Below are 18361 nucleotides of genomic sequence, written 5' to 3' on the forward strand. Positions count from 1 at the left end.
TAACCATCATAAAATAAAAACATACAGAAACGGCATTACCATTTCTAATAGGACATACACTCAGTCATCCAGAAAAATAAACTGACTACAGGAAGCTGCAACAACTTTTCATTCTTTGCACTCCCTCATTCATTGCCCTTTTTTTGGTTCCTTATGAAAGCCAACACTGAAAATTAATCTCTTAAAAAATTTTCAGGGAAAGATGGTTTTCACAAACACAGATTTATAACTCTGAATATGATCAAATTGATTTATAAGGAAGATTGAATATTTTCCAAAAAAATCTTGTTTCAAAGAAAACGTGTATCATAGAGTCTCACAGGTTGGAAGGCACTTCGGTAAGTCTCTAGTTCAACCTCCTGCTCAAAATAGGGTTGACACTGAATTCAGGTCAGGTTTTTCAGGGCTTTATCCACTTGTGTCTTTAAAACCTTTAATAACAGAGACTGCACATTGCTCCCGGACAACCTGCTCCAATGCTTGACTGCCACTGGTGATTTTTTTTCTTCTACCAATTCACAACCTCCCATGCTTCAATTAATGACCATTATCTCATTATACTGCTGTTCATGTTAGTGTAGTGTCTAAACATTAAAGATTACTACATCATCCACTGGTTTGTGTTTTCCTTTGGTATATACAGTTAAGTAAAATACTTGCTGGAAGACACCTTTTTGTGGGTATAATGAATCACAGTAAAAAGGATTATAAATAAATGTACAACTGTCATTCTGGGATCACAGAAACACCTGAGTTTTCCTTCTGAAACTCCCATATGAGTAGTGATTAGTCTCAGCTTGCTTAACTTTTGAAATCTGATAGTATCACAGACAAGGATTTTTGGCTGTCAATTTTGCTAAGCCTTGACATAATAAATACTGCTATATTTTGCACACAAATCAATAGAAGCCTACAGTACAAATCCCCCAAACAACTTTGAGGTTTTCAAATTTCTGGGAACACCCTTTTATCTTCCTCTCCGCAGTCTTGTGTAGGTTAGACAAGAAAACCTTTAAAGATTTCAACTCTGGACTTTGGGGAAAGGTTTTGGGGACAAAAAGAAAGAAAGGAGAAACCATGTTATGAAACACTTGGGTATCTCAGTTTCCTTTTAATCATAAGAGACATTTATCCAAGAGTTTGCGGCTACCTTCTCTGGCTGCCAGAGGCAAGCAATGTTGTCTTATTGAAATGTTGATTTTCAGACAACTGCTGTGAACAAATACACTGTTCAGATCACAAAGTTCCCTTCTGTTTAAAGTCATCGCTACCAGGCAAACTTCTCCATGCTCATGTGGTCTAGTAGCTTCATTTAAAGTCAATCAATACAGGAAGAAAGTACCTGTAAGGTACAAACATGCACCTCTTGCTTCTTTCTTGCCTTTTTAACTTGAAAAGGGCAACAGAGCTTACAGAATTTAAAAGTGGACAGTGCTGATTGTTTGCTCTAAATGATCACCATTTTTTCCCCCTAAATTAGGTGGCATTTCTGTTTTGTTTCAGACAAATGCATAGGAAGTACTGTAAGTGTAAAATAGCTATTATTTTTCCATTATGTCTTATATTTTGAAAAACTTTAAGCATATGTTCTTCACATAATACCTTCTGCAGTGAAAAAATCAGAGAGTCAGAGATGATTAAAAAAACTGTAAAATAGCTAGTATGTGATCAAGCCATTTACAAGCAAAATTTAAAAGTAAATAGAGAATCTCTCCATTGTCCTTTTCAGACAAGATTTGAAACTAAGCATTATGTATTCAGGATTAAGGTGTTTCAGGATATCATAGGGTGCATCCTTCTTTCTGTTGAGGACCAAATAATCCTAGAATCTTTCAGAAAGATAATATATATATTCATCAAAAAGTTATGTTTATATCTCACAGGAAAAATCTTTTCCCAAAATAAAAAAAAAAGTCTGTGAAAATTCTTCCTCAGTTCTGACATTGTCTTCACCTATTCAAATGGCATGATCAATGCAGAGTATACTGTTGCAATCTACCTAGACAATAATATTCAATACAATAATATAATAATTTTTTTTTTTTTTAAGCACCATTATAGGAAATGTGCTTTCAAGTGTCAAATCAGTTAATACAGATAAGAGAGAGACTTATAAGCATAGCAGCATCACAGTGTCTCAAGGCTACAAGTGAATATTTACTTCATATGCCCTTAAGAACAGCTAAAGTGCATTCAGTGTGTCTGTTTCAGAGGATTTGCAATAGGATTTGTTCCTCTTTTTGCTTCATTCTATTTTACTCTAGGCAGCTTCTTGCATATTGCTTATTGCCTTATTAGCTGAGCACCTGCCAGTAATAAAAAGATTGAAAGCTTTTTATTCTTATCAATCTCTTTTCTCATCCTCTTTCATTATTCTGGGTTTGTGTACGTGACAGCAATTGTGCAGAAGTATGCATGCCCGTGAGAGACAGAGATTAAAAGAGATTCTTTGTGCAGGTTTGTAGTTGTTATATTCCTTGACTTTTTACTGAGGACAAAACAGAAGCAGATGGAGACATCAGGATGGATGTTCTTTTCTAAGATACTCATCTACAAATAAGGACTACCTTCGTATCAACCTTCCACATTTATGCTTATCTTCTGCTCCAGTGGAGCAATACATTTAATTAGGAATTTTGTAGGCTTCGGTATATCATAGGACATGGTATAGAATGACTTGAACTTAGAGACCCAGGCCAGAAACTTTGTTAATCTTTTCTTTCTATGAGAGGGCTATATCAGCCATGGAACAACTCTAATGTAGTTTACTAGTAACCTGTGTTGCTAAAGACAAAAATAGAAATATATTGATGAGAGCACATAAATACTGTGAATTTCAATTCACTCCACTTCCTGATAATCAAATTTGTTTTTAATGAGGCTTGTATTTTTTCACTGGTGGTGGTTTTCCAAAAGAAATAAACACAGACGTCCAATCAGGCTGCCAGAGTGAAAAAAATAAAGGGCATTAATTGGGATGTTCCTAAACTGATGTACTCAGGACTGACCAAGAAGAGATGCAGCTAACTTTGCTTACTGGTGCCCAACAAAAGACATCAATGCAAGTGGCAGCAAAGCAATGGATGAATTAAACCAGTCTGCTTAAGGTTATGTAGCAGCTGGTGGAGCTGGGAGAACTTCTGAACTCCTTGATGCAAAATCACACCCTACACAGCTCTTAACTCCCATCAGGACAAAACAAAGTCACACAACAGCCCTCCCCATAGTGACTTGGTTTCCCTGGGAAAGAAACTCAGGCAGAAGATGATGGAATGGAGGGGGCCTCAGTGTTTTCTGCATAAGCTCTCTGATTTGTCCAATTGTACCATAAGAGCATGTACCTTTTGTTCAATCTACGTCTCCCTATGTTTTCTTTCTTATATGGAAAGATTTTGTGAGAAAGTCAGCTGTTCCTGAAACATAACTTTAGCAGTAAGACTGCCAGAAGCTACAATACGAAAATTTAGGGAGAAAATAAACAACTATAATATTCATGACTAATGCAAACATTACATCATAACAATTTCCATTACACAGTTAGTAGGTGACATTGGTAGTAAGGTGATGGTTGGACCAGATGATCTTGAAGGTCTTTTCCAACCTTAATGATTCTGTGATTCTACTTAGATATACAAAAGTACAGTGTTTTGTGAAAAAAAAAACAAACAGAGGAATCAAACAAAAATCCAAAGCATATGGGAGAATATAAAAATATTTAAAAATAAAGTTAAATTTGATGTCTCAATTTATGTTACTGCTTTTCTCCCATCTAAATCTTATTTCTTGTTTGTCTGAGGGGTTCTCTGATATTAAGAGACATAATGCCTGTGCATTTTATTTTGACAGACATATATGCTACACAACTACAAAAAAAAGGATTCAAGTTTTATTATTTGTCCTGTAGCATGCCCATTACAAAAAGTTAATTGCCTTTTAAGGAGAGAGACCTGCCCTTCATAGCAAGGGATTCAGCCGGACAGACCTCAGCAACATCCTTCTAATGGAAGCAGATATAAAGGATATTTCCATGACTGTTTCCAGCAATGGTAACAAAACCTCTTTCAAAGCTGCACTACTGCATTAATTCCTTCCCTTTCTTAGTCCTGTGGACCCTGGTGATATGTTTTTGTTTTTCTGCTAATTTTGAAGAAGCAGAATCAATAAGCAAGAAAAGGCCTTGAAAATAATAAGCAAAGAAAAAGCCTTTTCTCATGGAAGTTTCATGTTTCCAGGCTGACTTATTTTGCCAGGCTTAAAGGTAAACACAACTGACAAGACATAACTACCAGGCTGAGGACTTGATGCTTTCACCCTGTTTATTGAATCTGCTAGACACCTTTGATGGTTTCTACTAATCTCATCATCATTAGTCAGTCAAACTTAGCGAAAGTAACAACTATCGACTGGATTCTAGCTAAAATACATCTAATCTGAGAGTCAATAGTCACTACTTTTTTTCTTCTTTTTTTTTTTTTTTTTTAAACTTCTGCAGCATTGTGAAGGTTATCCAACCTTGCCCATTCGGGTCTCTCCTTGAGCTTCTTTTCTCACCTCCCCAGTGACTTTGCTTGGCATTTATCCTGCTCCTAATATATGCACAGTACTTGGTTCTCCATGTGCCAAATGGCTTCTCTACGCCCAGAGGCAATTCTTCAGTAATTCTTCACTTCTCATTAGATACCAGTGAATTCAAGTACACAGTTGTCATTGCTTAGAGATGCATCACTAAACAATCCTCAGTGTGGCCTCTGAGGTGTCTCCAGAAGAAAGCATTGCAACCAATTAAAAAATCCACTTTTCCTCTTGAGTTCACAGAATCACAGAATCGTCTAGGTTGGAAGAGACCTCCAAGATCACCTAGTCCAACCTCTGACCTAACACTAACAAGTCCTACACTAAACCATATCACTAAGTTCAACATCTAAATGTCTTTTAAAGACATCCAGGGATGGTGACTCAACCAGTTCCCTGGGCAGCCCATTCCAATGTCTAACAACCCTTTCAGTAAAGTTCTTCCTAATATCCAACCTAAACCTCCCCTGGCGCAACTTTAGCTCATTCCCCCTCGTCCTGTCACCAGGCACGTGGGAGAATAGACCAACCCCCACCTTGCTACAGCCTCCTTTAAGGTACCTATAGAGAGCGATAAGGTTACCCCTGAGACTCCTCCAGGCTGAAGAATCCCAGCTCCCTCAGCCGCTCCTCGTAAGACTTGTTCTCCAGACCCCTCACCAGCTTCGTCGCCCTTCTCTGGACTCGCTCGAGCACCGCGATGTCCTTCTTGTAGCGAGGGGCCCAAAACTGAACACAGTACTTGAGGTGCGGCCTCACCAGAGCCGAGTACAGGGGGACAATCACTTCCCTAGACCTGCTGGCCACACTGCTTCTTATACAAGCCGGGATGCTGTTGGTCTTCTTGGCCACCTGAGCACACTGCTGGCTCATACTCAGCCGACTATCAACCAGTACTCCCAGGTCCTTCTCTGCCAGGCAGCCTTCTAACCACTCATCTCCCAGCCTGTAGCTCTGCTTGGGGTTTTTGCGCCCCAGATGCAGGACCCGGCACTTGGCCTGGTTGAATTTCATACAGCTGACCTCAGCCCATCAGTCCAGCCTATCCAGATCCTCCTGCAGAGCCTTCCTGCCCTCGAGCAGATCGACACACGCACCTAACTTGGTGTCATCTGCAGACTTACTGAGGGTGCACTCGATCCCCTCATCCAGATCATCGATAAAGATATTAAAGAGAACTGGCCCCAGTACTGAGCCCTGGGGGACTCCACTAGTGACCGGCCTCCAACTGGATTTGACTCCATTCACCACAACTCTTTGGGCCCGTCTATCCAGCCAGTTTCTAACCCAACGAAGCGTACGCCAGTCCAAGCCATGAGCAGCCAGTTTCTTGAGGAGAATGTTGTGGGAAATGGTGTCAAAAGCCTTACTGAAGTCAAGGTAGACCACATCCACAGCCTTTCCCCTCGTCCACTGTGTGTGTCACTTTTTCATAGGAGATCAGGTTAGTCAAGCAGGACCTGCCTTTCATAAACCCATGCTGACTGGGCCTTTTTGCCTGATTGCCCTGTAAGTGCTGCATGATGACACTCAAGATAAGTTGCTCCATGAGCTTCCCTGGCACTGAGGTCAAACTAACAGGCCTACAGTTCCCCGGGTCTACCCTCCGGCCCTTCTTGTAGATGGGCGTCATGTTTGCTAGCCGCCAGTTGACTGGGACCTCCCCCGATAGCCAGGACTGCTGATAAATGATGGAAAGTGTCTTGGCCAGCTCCTCCGCTAGTTCTCTCAGTACCCTCAGGTGGATCCCATTCGGCCCCATCGACTTGCGTACATCCAAATGCTGTAGCAGGTCGCCAACCATTTCCTCGTGGATAGTGAGGGCCACATCCTGCTCCCCATCCCCTTCCACCAGCTCAGGGTACTCGGTATCCAGAGAACAACTGGTTTTGCCGCTGAAGACTGAGGCAAAGAAAGCATTGAGCACCTCAGCCTTTTCCTCATCTTTTGTAACTAAGTTTCCCCCCGCATCCAGTAAAGGATGGAGATTCTCCTTAGTCTTCCTTTCTGTGTTGATGTATTTGTAAAAACATTTTTTGTTATCTTTAACGGCAGTAGCCAAATTGAGCTCCAGATGAGCTTTGGCCTTTCTAATTTTGTCCCTGCACAGCCTCGCAACATCCTTATAGTCCTCCTGAGTGGCCCGCCCTCTTTTCCAAAGATTATAAACCCTCCTTTTTCTCCTAAGCTCGAGCCACAACTCTCTGTTCAGCCAGGCCGGTCTTCTTCCGTGCCAGCTTGTCTTTGGGCACATGGGGACAGACCGCTCCTGAGCCATTAAGATTTCCTTCCTGTAGAATGCCCAGACTTCCTGGACTCCTCTGCCCTTCAGAACCACCTCCCAAGGGACTCTGCCAACCAGTGTCCTGAACAGCTCAAAGTCAGCCCTCCTGAAGTCCAGTACAGCGGTTTTACTAGTCCCCTTCCTGACCTCACCAAGAATAGAGAACTGAACCATTTTGTGGTCACTCTGCTCAAGACAGCTCCCGACCACCACATCTCCCACCAATCTGTCACTGTTTGTGAACAGAAAGTCTAGCGGGGCACCTCCCCTGGTAGGCTCTCTAACCAGCTGTGTCAGGAAGCTATCTTCCATGCTCTCCAGAAACCTCCTAGACTGCTTTCTCTGGGCTGTGTTGTGCTTCCAGGATACGTCTGGGAAGTTGAAGTCCCCCACGAGAACAAGTGCTGACAATTTCGCAACTTCTGCCAGCTGCCTGTAGAACTCCTCACCCTTCTCCTCATCCTGGTTCGGCAGTCTATAACAGACCCCCACCAGGATGCTTGCCCTGATGGCCTTCCCGCTGATCCTAACCCATAGGGACTCAACCTTATCATTCCCAGCCCCAAGTTCCACAACATCAAAACACTCTCTAATATAGAGAGCCACACCACCACCCCTTCTGTGCCGCCTGTCCCTTCTGAAGAGCCTATAGCCAGACATCGCAGTGCTCCAGTCACGAGAGTGGTCCCACCACGTTTCCCTGATGGCAACCAAGTCATAGCCTGCGTGTTGCATGGTGGCTTTCAGCTCCTCTTGTTACCCATGCTGCGTGCATTAGTGTAGATGCTCTTCAGTTGGGCCATTGCCTTCTCCCCCAGCCTTGCCATTGTTCCCCCTGGCACAGCTCCAACAAGCCTTATTTCAGCCCCGTCCCCCTTCTTACCTAGTTTAAAGCGCTCTCAATGAGCCCTGCCAGCTCCTGGGCTAGGATCCATTTTCCCCTTAGAGATAGGGACCCGTCTGTGGTCATCAGGCCGGGTGCCAAGTAAAGCGCCCCATGGTCAAAAAAAACAAAATTTCTGTGTTGGCACCAGCCTCTGAGCCACGTGTTAATCAGGTGGGCTTTCCGTGTCCTCTCTGTACCCTTCCCTGCCACTGTAGGGATAGACGAAAACACCACCTGTACTCCCGCTCCATCCACTAACCATCCCAGTCCCCTAAAGTCCCATTTGATAGCCTTCAGGCTTCTCTCTTCGATATTATCACTGTCAGCCTGGACTATCAAAAGAGGATAATAAATAAAAAAAAGCAAATAAAATAAAATCCACCCATTACAACGACTAAAGTAATTAGAAAATGATGTTCTCTGCATATGGGGTAACACCAGTGTATATACAATGGAACATGCATCTTGGAAGGTGCCTTAGGAAGTTTCATCAAGGATCAAGTTCACCACTAAAGAACAAAATCTGTCATAACCCAAAAAAGAGTGAACTGTGCACAGCATCATTAGGAGTTTGGGCACTGCTCACTACTGATCCATCTCTGATTATTGCCTGTAAGAGCAGCATGATGCTTGCCATTCAGTTTGCTTTCTCATGTTGAAATAAAACACCCACAAAGGGGCACTTTTATCTTACTTACAGAAAATTCTTATTGCTATGACTCCACAACTGAGACAGCAGATTTCTGTTCCAGAATGTCCCCACATTGTCCTCATTGTCCTGTGATGCAATTGTTTCTTACAGAGTGCCAAAATCAGTCATTCTTTCTTATGGTAAAAAAATAGGATGCCAAGGAATGTGACTGTCTCCTGATGCTCTGTATATATTACAAAGATGATCTTTATATGTTAAGTTACAAACGCAGTGTTGCTAGGAGTTTGAGTGATGGATCAGTCTTGCCATAGAGATCAGATTCATTTGCAAACCAGATATCACATACCTAAATAAGCAAATAGCAATAATATAAATATGTAGAATATAATAGCTGTTATATTACGTTTCCAGGTGAAAGGTATTTTCTTCCTGTCTGTGGAACTTTTCCCAGTGCCTTGGTATCACATTGTCAAAAAAAAAAAAAAAAAAAAAAAAGCTCACACTGGCACATGAAAAGATACTTAAAGTGGTTTTGGCTTCAAGTAAATAATGAATATAATGAGGCATGTGATAAAATCATTGGAATGAGCAATAACTGTCACGTGACAGAGGCTCCTGTGCCTTCTGCCGATACCTTCAGCTGCCAGACAAGCGAAGAGCCACCTGCCTGCCTTCAGAGTTTTTCTCTTATTTTCCCCTGACACTGTAGATATAAATTAGTCATCTATTTATATTCTTAATCAAAATTGCTCACTGGCATTTTTTTCCAAACTTGTTTTGGTACTGATTAAAAATAAAAAAATAAATAAAATCTCATCATTTCTTATTTATAAAAAAAAATAGAGAAAGAAGTCTAGATTCTCCGGGAAACTAGAATGCCCCTGTTTTCTTGCTAGACTTGCTGTTTCCTTGTTTGAAAGTAAGTCAGAGCTGGGAATCCCAGCTATTAAATCCAGCTGCCTACCTTGAACATCAGGTCCTGGAATGCTAACACTGTTCTTGCTCTGCAGCAGATTGCCTAGAGAGTTTGTGTCTGTGACATAGTTCTCCTATCTTCCTCAGACAGCCGTGCAGGACAAATGGAGATATCACAGATCCTCAGAAGACTGCTGCAAAACTGGGGTAGGTATGAGCTTCCTGGAATAGCCTACCATCAATCCAGTCTCAGCAAGAGTTTGCTGGAGCCAGGATATCATGAGTCAAGCATTTTAGGCTTTGCTAATCAACACTTGCTGTAATTTTACAGTAAGGTTTCATTTTTTGCTGGAAGTAATAGCAGCTGCTGCCTCTCCAGAGGAGCCCTCAATCTCATGGAGAAAAGTCTCGAGTCACTATAAAACGAGAGAGAGATTTGGTCTGCTATTAGCCCCAAACCTTAGCCCTCTGTAAGGAACAGAAATCCCCAGAAGAGCAAGGGATAATATATTAATTAACCACCACCACCAACTATCCCTGATCTAGGAGACAATGGGAATCCTTAACCTCAGCAAAGTTTCACTGCCTTTTCTGTTAAACAGAAATTGTGTGTGTATTAGTAGCTATTTACAGAGATAATATCAGATGGCTTTAAGTCTGATACACTTGTATCACAATGTAGGGCTTAAATTTGGAATCAGGATAGAACCACAGAACTGTAAATGTTTAGAAAGATGTCTCTGCTATACCTTATACAATATGCACTAGTTTGACATAAATCTACCATAAATTAGATTTAGAAAGTGTAACTTTACACTGAATGTACTTATATAATGGATTAATTTGGCCAATTTCATAGATATATAGCACTTCCTATTGGAGTAATTAGATGAAAATTAGCAGAAATTCCAATTCAAATATCTTGTAAAATTTTATGAGTCTTGGCTTGAGTAGGAGACGGAGGGTCATAAAAATCTAAAAGACACTTAACACAGTGTCTGTTATGTATTGAGAAATGTATTGAGTCCTCCTAGAAGAGGAAAAAGCTGCAATAGCTTAAAATATGCTCATCACAAAAGCTTAATCAAGAATTCCATTGATGCCCCATGATCTGGTTCAGCCCATTACAGAGAGCATATATGGGAAGTTCAGATTTGGATTAAAGTTCTTTTTGTGTATTGAAAAGCCTTCCTAACATCTTTAATGCTGCTCCCCTTGAGATGTGAACATTAAACAGTGTTCCTTCTGGCCTGTTCTTCATCAGGAGTAAAATTCTGCCCTCAGACTTTATTAATGATTCTACTGGTGATACATGAGATGAAATAAAGCACAACTCATTCCACAAAACCAGCATTTCCTTTTCCAGGCTAGAAGGAATAATAAAGAAACATATTTAAATTGGTGATGACAGCTACTTCTGTTGGAAAATTAATAATATGAGGCTCAAAGTACTGATCATCTAAATTGCATATCCGTAAGTGGTTTCATGTTCAAAGGGATAACATTTGATTGAACTATGTTTATATTTAGAAAATGGGCATCTTCTTTTTCAAGCACAGTGTTAGATTTCGATGGATTCTTTTTAAATGCATTTCACGTTTCCATACTTTTTTGCTGCAATACTTTACATGCTTTTGTAAGTCACTTTAAAAAAATACTTGAACTTTTTAGAAGGCTAGAAGTACATGCTTTAAGGCCTGTCTGAGCAAACAAACCATCTACAGCTGGCAAATTTGCTTGCCTCTATTTTCAACTGAACTGAAAACATTTGGGTCGTTCATGTGCATATTTTAGTGTTTGCAGTAGGAATGGCATACCAGGGATGCCCACCCTTTCCTGCCTTGCATCAGTCCTCCAATAATGGTCCACTCAGGACTCTGTAGACCTTCTCACTTGGTAAAAGATAAAATTGGCTACAAAAATACCATCGGTTCTATAATCTAAATCTAAGGGTCTTTTTAAAATGAACAGTATTGTTGGGTTTTTATCAGAACAACAGCAAGAAAAATAAAGCAACAAAACCCCATTAATCAACTCAGAGTGATAATTTTTATTCTGTCATCTTTCACTGCAGTTCAATATTACTGCAGCTGGTAAGGCTTCATTTTGGTGTGGCTGTCATATTCTGTCTCCTGAAGGAGTGTCACAAATCTAGGTTAATCTTGAGCACTCTGTACAGAGTGATCTCTATGCTTAATAGCTACCAATGCATTTCTCTTCCAATGATTTGTCCAAACAGTTTTGGATCTTAGTCAATTTTAGCATCCAGAGTATCCTATGGCACATGTTTCACAACAAATTGCACTTAACTTCTCATTTCCAGCCTGCATTTTTCTGCTTGTGTTTTACTTGTTTATTCTTGTTCTGGCATTGTCCTTTAGACAGAATGCCTCTTCTTCCTTACTGATATTTATGTAAATCCTAACTACCTTAATAAACTAGCTTTTCTGGCAGTATCCTGAAATGAGGATGAACAATCTACAATGTTCAAACCAGCACTGAATAGATATAACCGAGGCAGTTTAACAGCATACTTGAGTACCAGAAGTATCACAGCAGACTCCCTCAGCTCAGAAAGATAAATTAACCCAAATGAAGAACCACCCTTACAGAATATTTTTATGCAACAGTACATAGTACTTCAAAAGCATGTGAAGAATATGTGATCACCTAGAGCAAAATCTAACATGCTTGTAACATTGGGATCAAGTCACAGCATTCACTCTTTCTACCCATTCACAAGCAAACACACATTAATACCATTCATTGGCATTTACACCAGTGTTGCAGCATCTCTTTATTAAGGAAACCTGCCTGTGACATGCGGTTATTCTGACCAGACTGGCTCACAGACTGGGAAAGATCTGCCACATCGCAACACTGATCAGAGTGCTCCAGGAGTGGTTCTTGAACAAGACTAGCTGCTCGGGCCAGCTGTTACTGTGAAAATGCTCCCCAAATCAGTGTCCATCTCCAAATTGTTTTTATGAGGTGTTCCTTAGATGTAACCAAAAAATAGGCACTCAAAAATCACTTCCGAGGAGAGTAAAAAATATGTTCCAAACAACAGGAAGGGGTAGATAGGTTTTAGTAAGCCCTGTTAGCACACTGAGGTGGTCTCTTGTTTATAAACTGTTGTTCTTCTTATTCTGGCAACTGGATCAAGTACGGTTTAGTATTCCCACCCAAGGAATATTAGCTGTCCCCAGAGCAATGAAAGGGTTAGGGTGTAAGTTTGTTGGCACTAGAGGAAAATCCTCTAGAAATAATTTTAGCTTAGTTTCACATTTCTGAACTAACAAGGGAAATGTATATAAATGGTAAAAAACAACCAACCAGGAAAAAAAAAAAAGCAAACCAAAAAAAAACACCACAAATATTAACCTTGTTTGTGTTTGAGTAGAGATGCAGGGAGTATTTTCCAGAACTTGTGCTTTTTTGTGCTTGCTTACAGTGGAAGCTGCAAAGATTTGTCTGCATGCAGGAGAGCAAACAAAAGGGATTCAGAGAGAAGGGGTGCTACGCTGTGCATTCTACAACCATTTCTATTTGATCCAAGGATATACGTCTTGGAATCCATAATAAGCTTGTCTCCTCAGAAACTTGTCATAGCAGGCAGTAATAAATCATTCAGGCATTCACTCAGTCATTCACTTTCTAAGTCCCACTGTGTATCATGTATCTTGGGACTGCTATGAATGCGCGTAACACTGAAAATACAACAGATTAAGAAAACAAACCAGTCACACAGGAGATTGTCCTACGACAACTGTAGTGCTAAAAGAGTTCATGGAAAGGAACAAAACTTGGTATGAAGCTAAAGAAATAGGCTCTTGTAATCAACATGAGAAAGGAGGTTAACAAAGCTATAAAACGTTATTTTAATATTCTTCCACGTGTTATTCCATCTGACAAGAAATTATAAGGAATACATACAGAAAAAACTGGGACACTCAGATTCTGTTTGAACTTATGTAACTTTCATCTCCTAGATGGTAACACATGTATGTTTTCAAGGGTAGAATGGCTATAAGATAATCTATCTAAATTAGGGGGCGTATCTTCAAATCAAGGTGTAATTTGAAACTTTGTCAAGGAGACTTCTGAAGTTGGCACTGATAGCCTCTCTCTCTCTCTCTCTTTTTTTTTTTTTCTTTTTAATAAAATCTCAGAGCATAACTTACTTCTTACTTGCATTCAGTACTGCCTAGCTACTAGTGAAGGTAAGGTTTGAAGTGGTTTCCTTATCTATTAGTGCTCACTTTCTTCTTTGGATATTGCTAATGCAGGACCTATCAAACTTCTGTGATACATTTAATTAGTATCTCTGGACTGGGACTCCTTTGCCAGTCCTGGAACAAAAAAACAGTAGTTTGCCACAAGGCAAGAGCAGCTTTATGCAATAACTAAACATAGCTGAGGTGCATATAGTTCAGCGACAAGTGTTCATTAGCAGGAAAGCTCATTCAGGAGGTACTTGCCTCCTGTCCAGTTAAGTATACATGTATTGCACATATCCAAATTAAGCACACAACTGTGTATTTTTGCCCAGGCTCACTTATCTGTGTAGATCATAAAACCCAGAAAAATAGTGTTAATATGTTTTGGAGGACTAAGATGTTTACATTGGCAGATTTTTTGTAAACACTTTCCTGGGGAAAAAGAAGAAAACTTGGATCAGCTGAAACCCAGATCCAGTTTCTAATTGAATGCCACTATTTGCATAACATTCATAAATGGAAATCAATACACTTCCATCACAGCAGTATATCTATTATGAAGGCATTAAATTAGTTTTCTATCACTTCTTAATAGATAGTGAAAAAAAATACTATTTTCTAAGTAGAAAGACAATACAGTGCATTTCCCATTCACTTTTTGAGAACATAGATATTAAGACCTGTAGTTTAACCTGTAGTTAAAGGAAAAACCTTTAATAGAGACCCTTTTAAAACTGTTTGTAAAACATTTGTGTTGTGTAACTTTGGATTACACAACTGTGCAGCTGTACCTATGAGCAGACAGCTCTCAAGCTTTTTCAAACGAGTCAGTACAAAATGAACTTTCTCTCACAGTAATATTAGATCTCAAGCTAAACTTGCTTGACTTTTGTTTTCCATCTATTTTAATAATGCATTTGTTTTGCCTACTACATAGGTTTAAAATATACTGACAGTACATACAATACAACATTAGGATTACTGGACAAGCTAAGAAATAAAAGGGAAATAAGTTTCTAAGTATCTACTCCATTTACTTTAGATTATGGAACAGAGGCATTACCATGCTACTTCTATAGACTCACACATTCAGAGATTACTGTGAATATCCCTAAACTGTGCACCTCCACAACAAAACTGCAATTTCTTTTCTCATTTACATGTGGTATGATTTTATAGATTAACATAGCAAGGAATGGCATGAGTATCTGCTTGTGCTGAAAGTGACTATAGGATCAAATAAAAAGGCCGGTGCTAGCAAAAATAAAAGAATAAATCTATGGAAAACTTCATGGCATAAATCCCTCAACCAGGAGTGCAAAACAAAAAAATCCTCTGAATATTTAAGCAAACCTAAGTTTCCTACACCTGTTGTGGAATGGTTGAGAAACCTAACAGAAATCAGAAACAAATTCATGCCTCTACATGCCACTCACGTACAACTCTAAAGTGTCAAAACAGTACTTACAGCTAGAGAATATCAGTGGACATGAGTGTTCATCCATTGGGAAATTGTGTAGCTGCAGCTGGCACTCAGCATTGATGGTAAGCCTATGGAGAAACCAAGTGACTGTTACCACACACCAGCAGAATGAACAGCTAGGGGAGGAAGCTGGGCAACCTTAAGTGGTCATACAAGAGAGCTTTGATATTTGCAAATTGTCCATTGGATATTTAGGCCTACTCCAAAACAATTATTATCTAAAAAACACAAATAATTTCAATAACATCATTAAGAGTTTCCTGATCCTAAGAAATCTGTGCATATGTTTTTCTTGACAAACACCAATCAAGACAATTCATCATTAAAGAACATGGAATGGAAACAACTATCCATTACAAAAATAACAAAAAAATGGCTGATGTGGTTTTATGCAATTCCACAAAATTAAAATCTCATAAAGAATCTGATGGGATTGGGAATAGTCTATTCATTAATTTATATTATAGTGTGAACTTAAAATTCATTCAGTCATTTTGGGATATCTCTCAAAAATGTATAAAAACTATGTATACCAGTGTCAGCTGTACAGATGTTGCAAAGACAAATCAGTAGAAAGGTCTTCACCCCCATTTGAGAAGTTTTTTGTTTTTTTTTTTTTGTGATATCCTAGCACAAAGGACACTGTGAATGGACTTGATATAAAAATGACTATTATAAACAAGTAAATTTTATTCTGAAAAATTACAAAGTGAATTTATAGTAATAGTAGATTACCTTAAATGTTAGTTTATTGTCTAGTGTTTTTCAGGAAACAGACGCTACATTAATTGCATGTCCGAATTTATGTAGCAAGTGTGAGGCATGGTTTTTGTTGTTGGTGGTGGTGGTTTGGTTTTGTTTTGTTTTTAATACTCAAAATCTAACAAAATGAATTGGCTAAGGTCTGAGTATCAAAGTTAGGATGGGATGGAGAAAACCTCCATGTCCTGGAGAAGGTCACTTATAAGGAACTTTGTGTTGATGCTAGAAGAGGATCTGGGGTGTTACAGCAGGAGTAGGCAGGCAAGAAGAGGGAGAGGCAAGGAGCAAGAGTGAACCTTGTGCACAGAATTGTACTTTCTCCTGAATACAGAATGTTTATCAACACATCACAGAACCTAGATATGCAATAGTTATCACTCCCATGCCATACTGATTCTGTGTGGTCACCTAAGTCAAACAAATTAGTTGTTTCTGAAATAAAGAGTGTTATCTGTAAACAGTGATCATTCTAACAGCCTCTCCCCTGAGAAAAAGGAGGCTGACATGAGTGTAGAAAAGGATTCAGAACAGCTTTCACAGCCCATTCAAACTTGGTCAAATAGTAATCCATTTTTAGATGGTTTGGGTAAATTTTGCAGTCCATGTGTCAAATAGTTTTTTTACATAAGTATGTCAGTCTAACGATCATTAGGGAGATATGCAACTTGCCCTGAAAACTGAAATAAGACTACAAAACAAACACACAAACAAACCAAACAAGCAAAAACACAATAGGTGATTAGAGCTGTCGATTTAATCACCAAGGTGTTTAGCTAAAGGCTACTGAAATAAGCAAGAGTTCTGTCACTGAGGAGCAAGCCTAAGAAGAGAAGTGCACTAAAAATGTCAATAGCATTTCCAATTGTTTAATTCATTTCTTACTATATGACAAAGACTTGCCATTGGAGCCCAACTGCAGTTGCAGTTATGACCAGAATATGCTGTTGCTCTGAGAAGGCTAAACATAATCAGTGCAGAAAATGTAGCATGAAAGATGCTTCTGAAAAAGTTTGCCTTGTGGAGTCTGGCTCATGGCAGAACTCCCTTCTGAACAATTCATCTCTTCTGTAAGTAAACATTTTGATTTCCACAGGCTCTTTTCATGCAAATATATACAGTATTTCTAATACTATACAGTCGATGGTATCATGAAGATTAGAAAAATTCTAAAAGCTTTTCCTCCAGCAATTCACCCTTGTGATGAGATGTGACAGACTATCTTTCAGCGTGACTTATTTGAAGAATCAAGTATTGGCATTAGCATGAATTTAGAAATATTTTATCCAGTCCTGCATCTAACTTTGATCAGAAAGGTTTCTGGCAGGTTTTATGGACTGCATGCTCCTGATTTTATTACAAACCCTGAAAAAAATTACTTCTACAATTTACACAGACCTGTTTGCAGTACTTAGAGTTTCATTTTTAAAAGACAAGACTTTGCTTCTAAACTGCAGTGCTTACACCTGAATATTTCACTGTTTTGTCAAGAAAGGTCAGGTAAGCATCGGGAAGAAAACAGCAGAGCAGAACAGGGAGAATGTTGAAAATTACTTTGGAGCCAAAGGTGTGAGAAGCTTTCACCCCATACTCTGACTGCTCACCTGAGGGTGTACAGGATCTTGCCATCGTTCCATATCCGGAGGAGCTGGTTGGGGGTGGTGATCCAGTGAGCTTCTGCTGTCTTGGAGTTCCGAAATATTGTGTCCGGAATCCAGATCAACCCAACCATGTTGCTGTTCAGCGTCAGTATTTTCATGGTGCTGTTGAAGCGAAGACGACTGTCTGTCCACGTCTGGGCAAAAAATATATCAATTTGATATTCCTGCAATGAAAGCATGATATGCAAATTGAAATCAGTTCCACACTTCTCATTACTATTTGACCTTGGGTAAGGTCTATCTGGATGTAAAGTAGCAAGACACATTCAGGCTAAGGGAGCTATGTTTTCTTATTTATTGTGAGCAACTTTTTTTTTTTTTCTTTAGAAAACAAGCAAAACAACCTCTCTTACTTTTGTCTTATGCTGCAGTAATTTCTGCACTAGCTCATTTTTTTCCATTTTCTCTAAAAATTTATAGCTACAAGATACAATTTGTAGAGACTTCTTTGTCATAGGGCAGAATGATGAAAGAGGTCTGAAAAATGAACAAGAACAGCACAGGTAAACTGGGGAATGACAAATTCCTCTGACTTTTGTGTGTGTGTGTGTGTGTGTAAATTCAATAAATTAATTATTCTGTTTGTTACCAACTGTTTAACTACTCTTTTACAGCAGAGTTGAAAAGGCATGTTTGTACTTCATTAAAGACCCCTCAAATGCTAAGAGGTGTGCAGTCACTAACTTTCTGCCCTGAAAAGATGAATATCATAGTTTAAATGAATCTCATCCTTTCTTTCACTCCCTATTTACTTTTTTGTTACTGTAGGTGAGCAGCCATAGTAGGTATAAAAATGCAGAAATTAAAATACACACAGACATACAGATAGGACTATATACCTGAACACAATAACACACTGATATATGCATTTAATATCCCATGGAAGAAACTGTGCTAAAACCAGTTTTGCATTGTGAGTGCATCCTGCA

At 39.3% G+C, this 18361-nt stretch overlaps 1 protein-coding gene across 4 annotated transcripts in view; it reads right to left on the reverse strand.

Moving 5' to 3' along the window:
- The window catches only part of GABRG3 (gamma-aminobutyric acid type A receptor subunit gamma3), a 334861-nt gene that overhangs the window by 136707 nt on the left and 179793 nt on the right, over positions 1 to 18361 (reverse strand). For all 4 annotated transcript variants that reach the window (XM_083824312.1, XM_083824313.1, XM_083824311.1 and 1 more), the window contains 2 exons: positions 17376 to 17596; positions 14998 to 15080 (listed from right to left, as the gene is read on the reverse strand). In XM_083824312.1, the coding sequence (XP_083680438.1) occupies positions 14998 to 15080; positions 17376 to 17596 (304 nt within the window). The remainder of the gene's footprint in view (positions 1 to 14997; positions 15081 to 17375; positions 17597 to 18361) is intronic.

The sequence above is a fragment of the Anser anser genome, assembly GCF_964211835.1.
Source record: "Anser anser genome assembly, chromosome: 1".
NCBI classification, from domain to species: Eukaryota; Metazoa; Chordata; class Aves; order Anseriformes; family Anatidae; genus Anser; species Anser anser.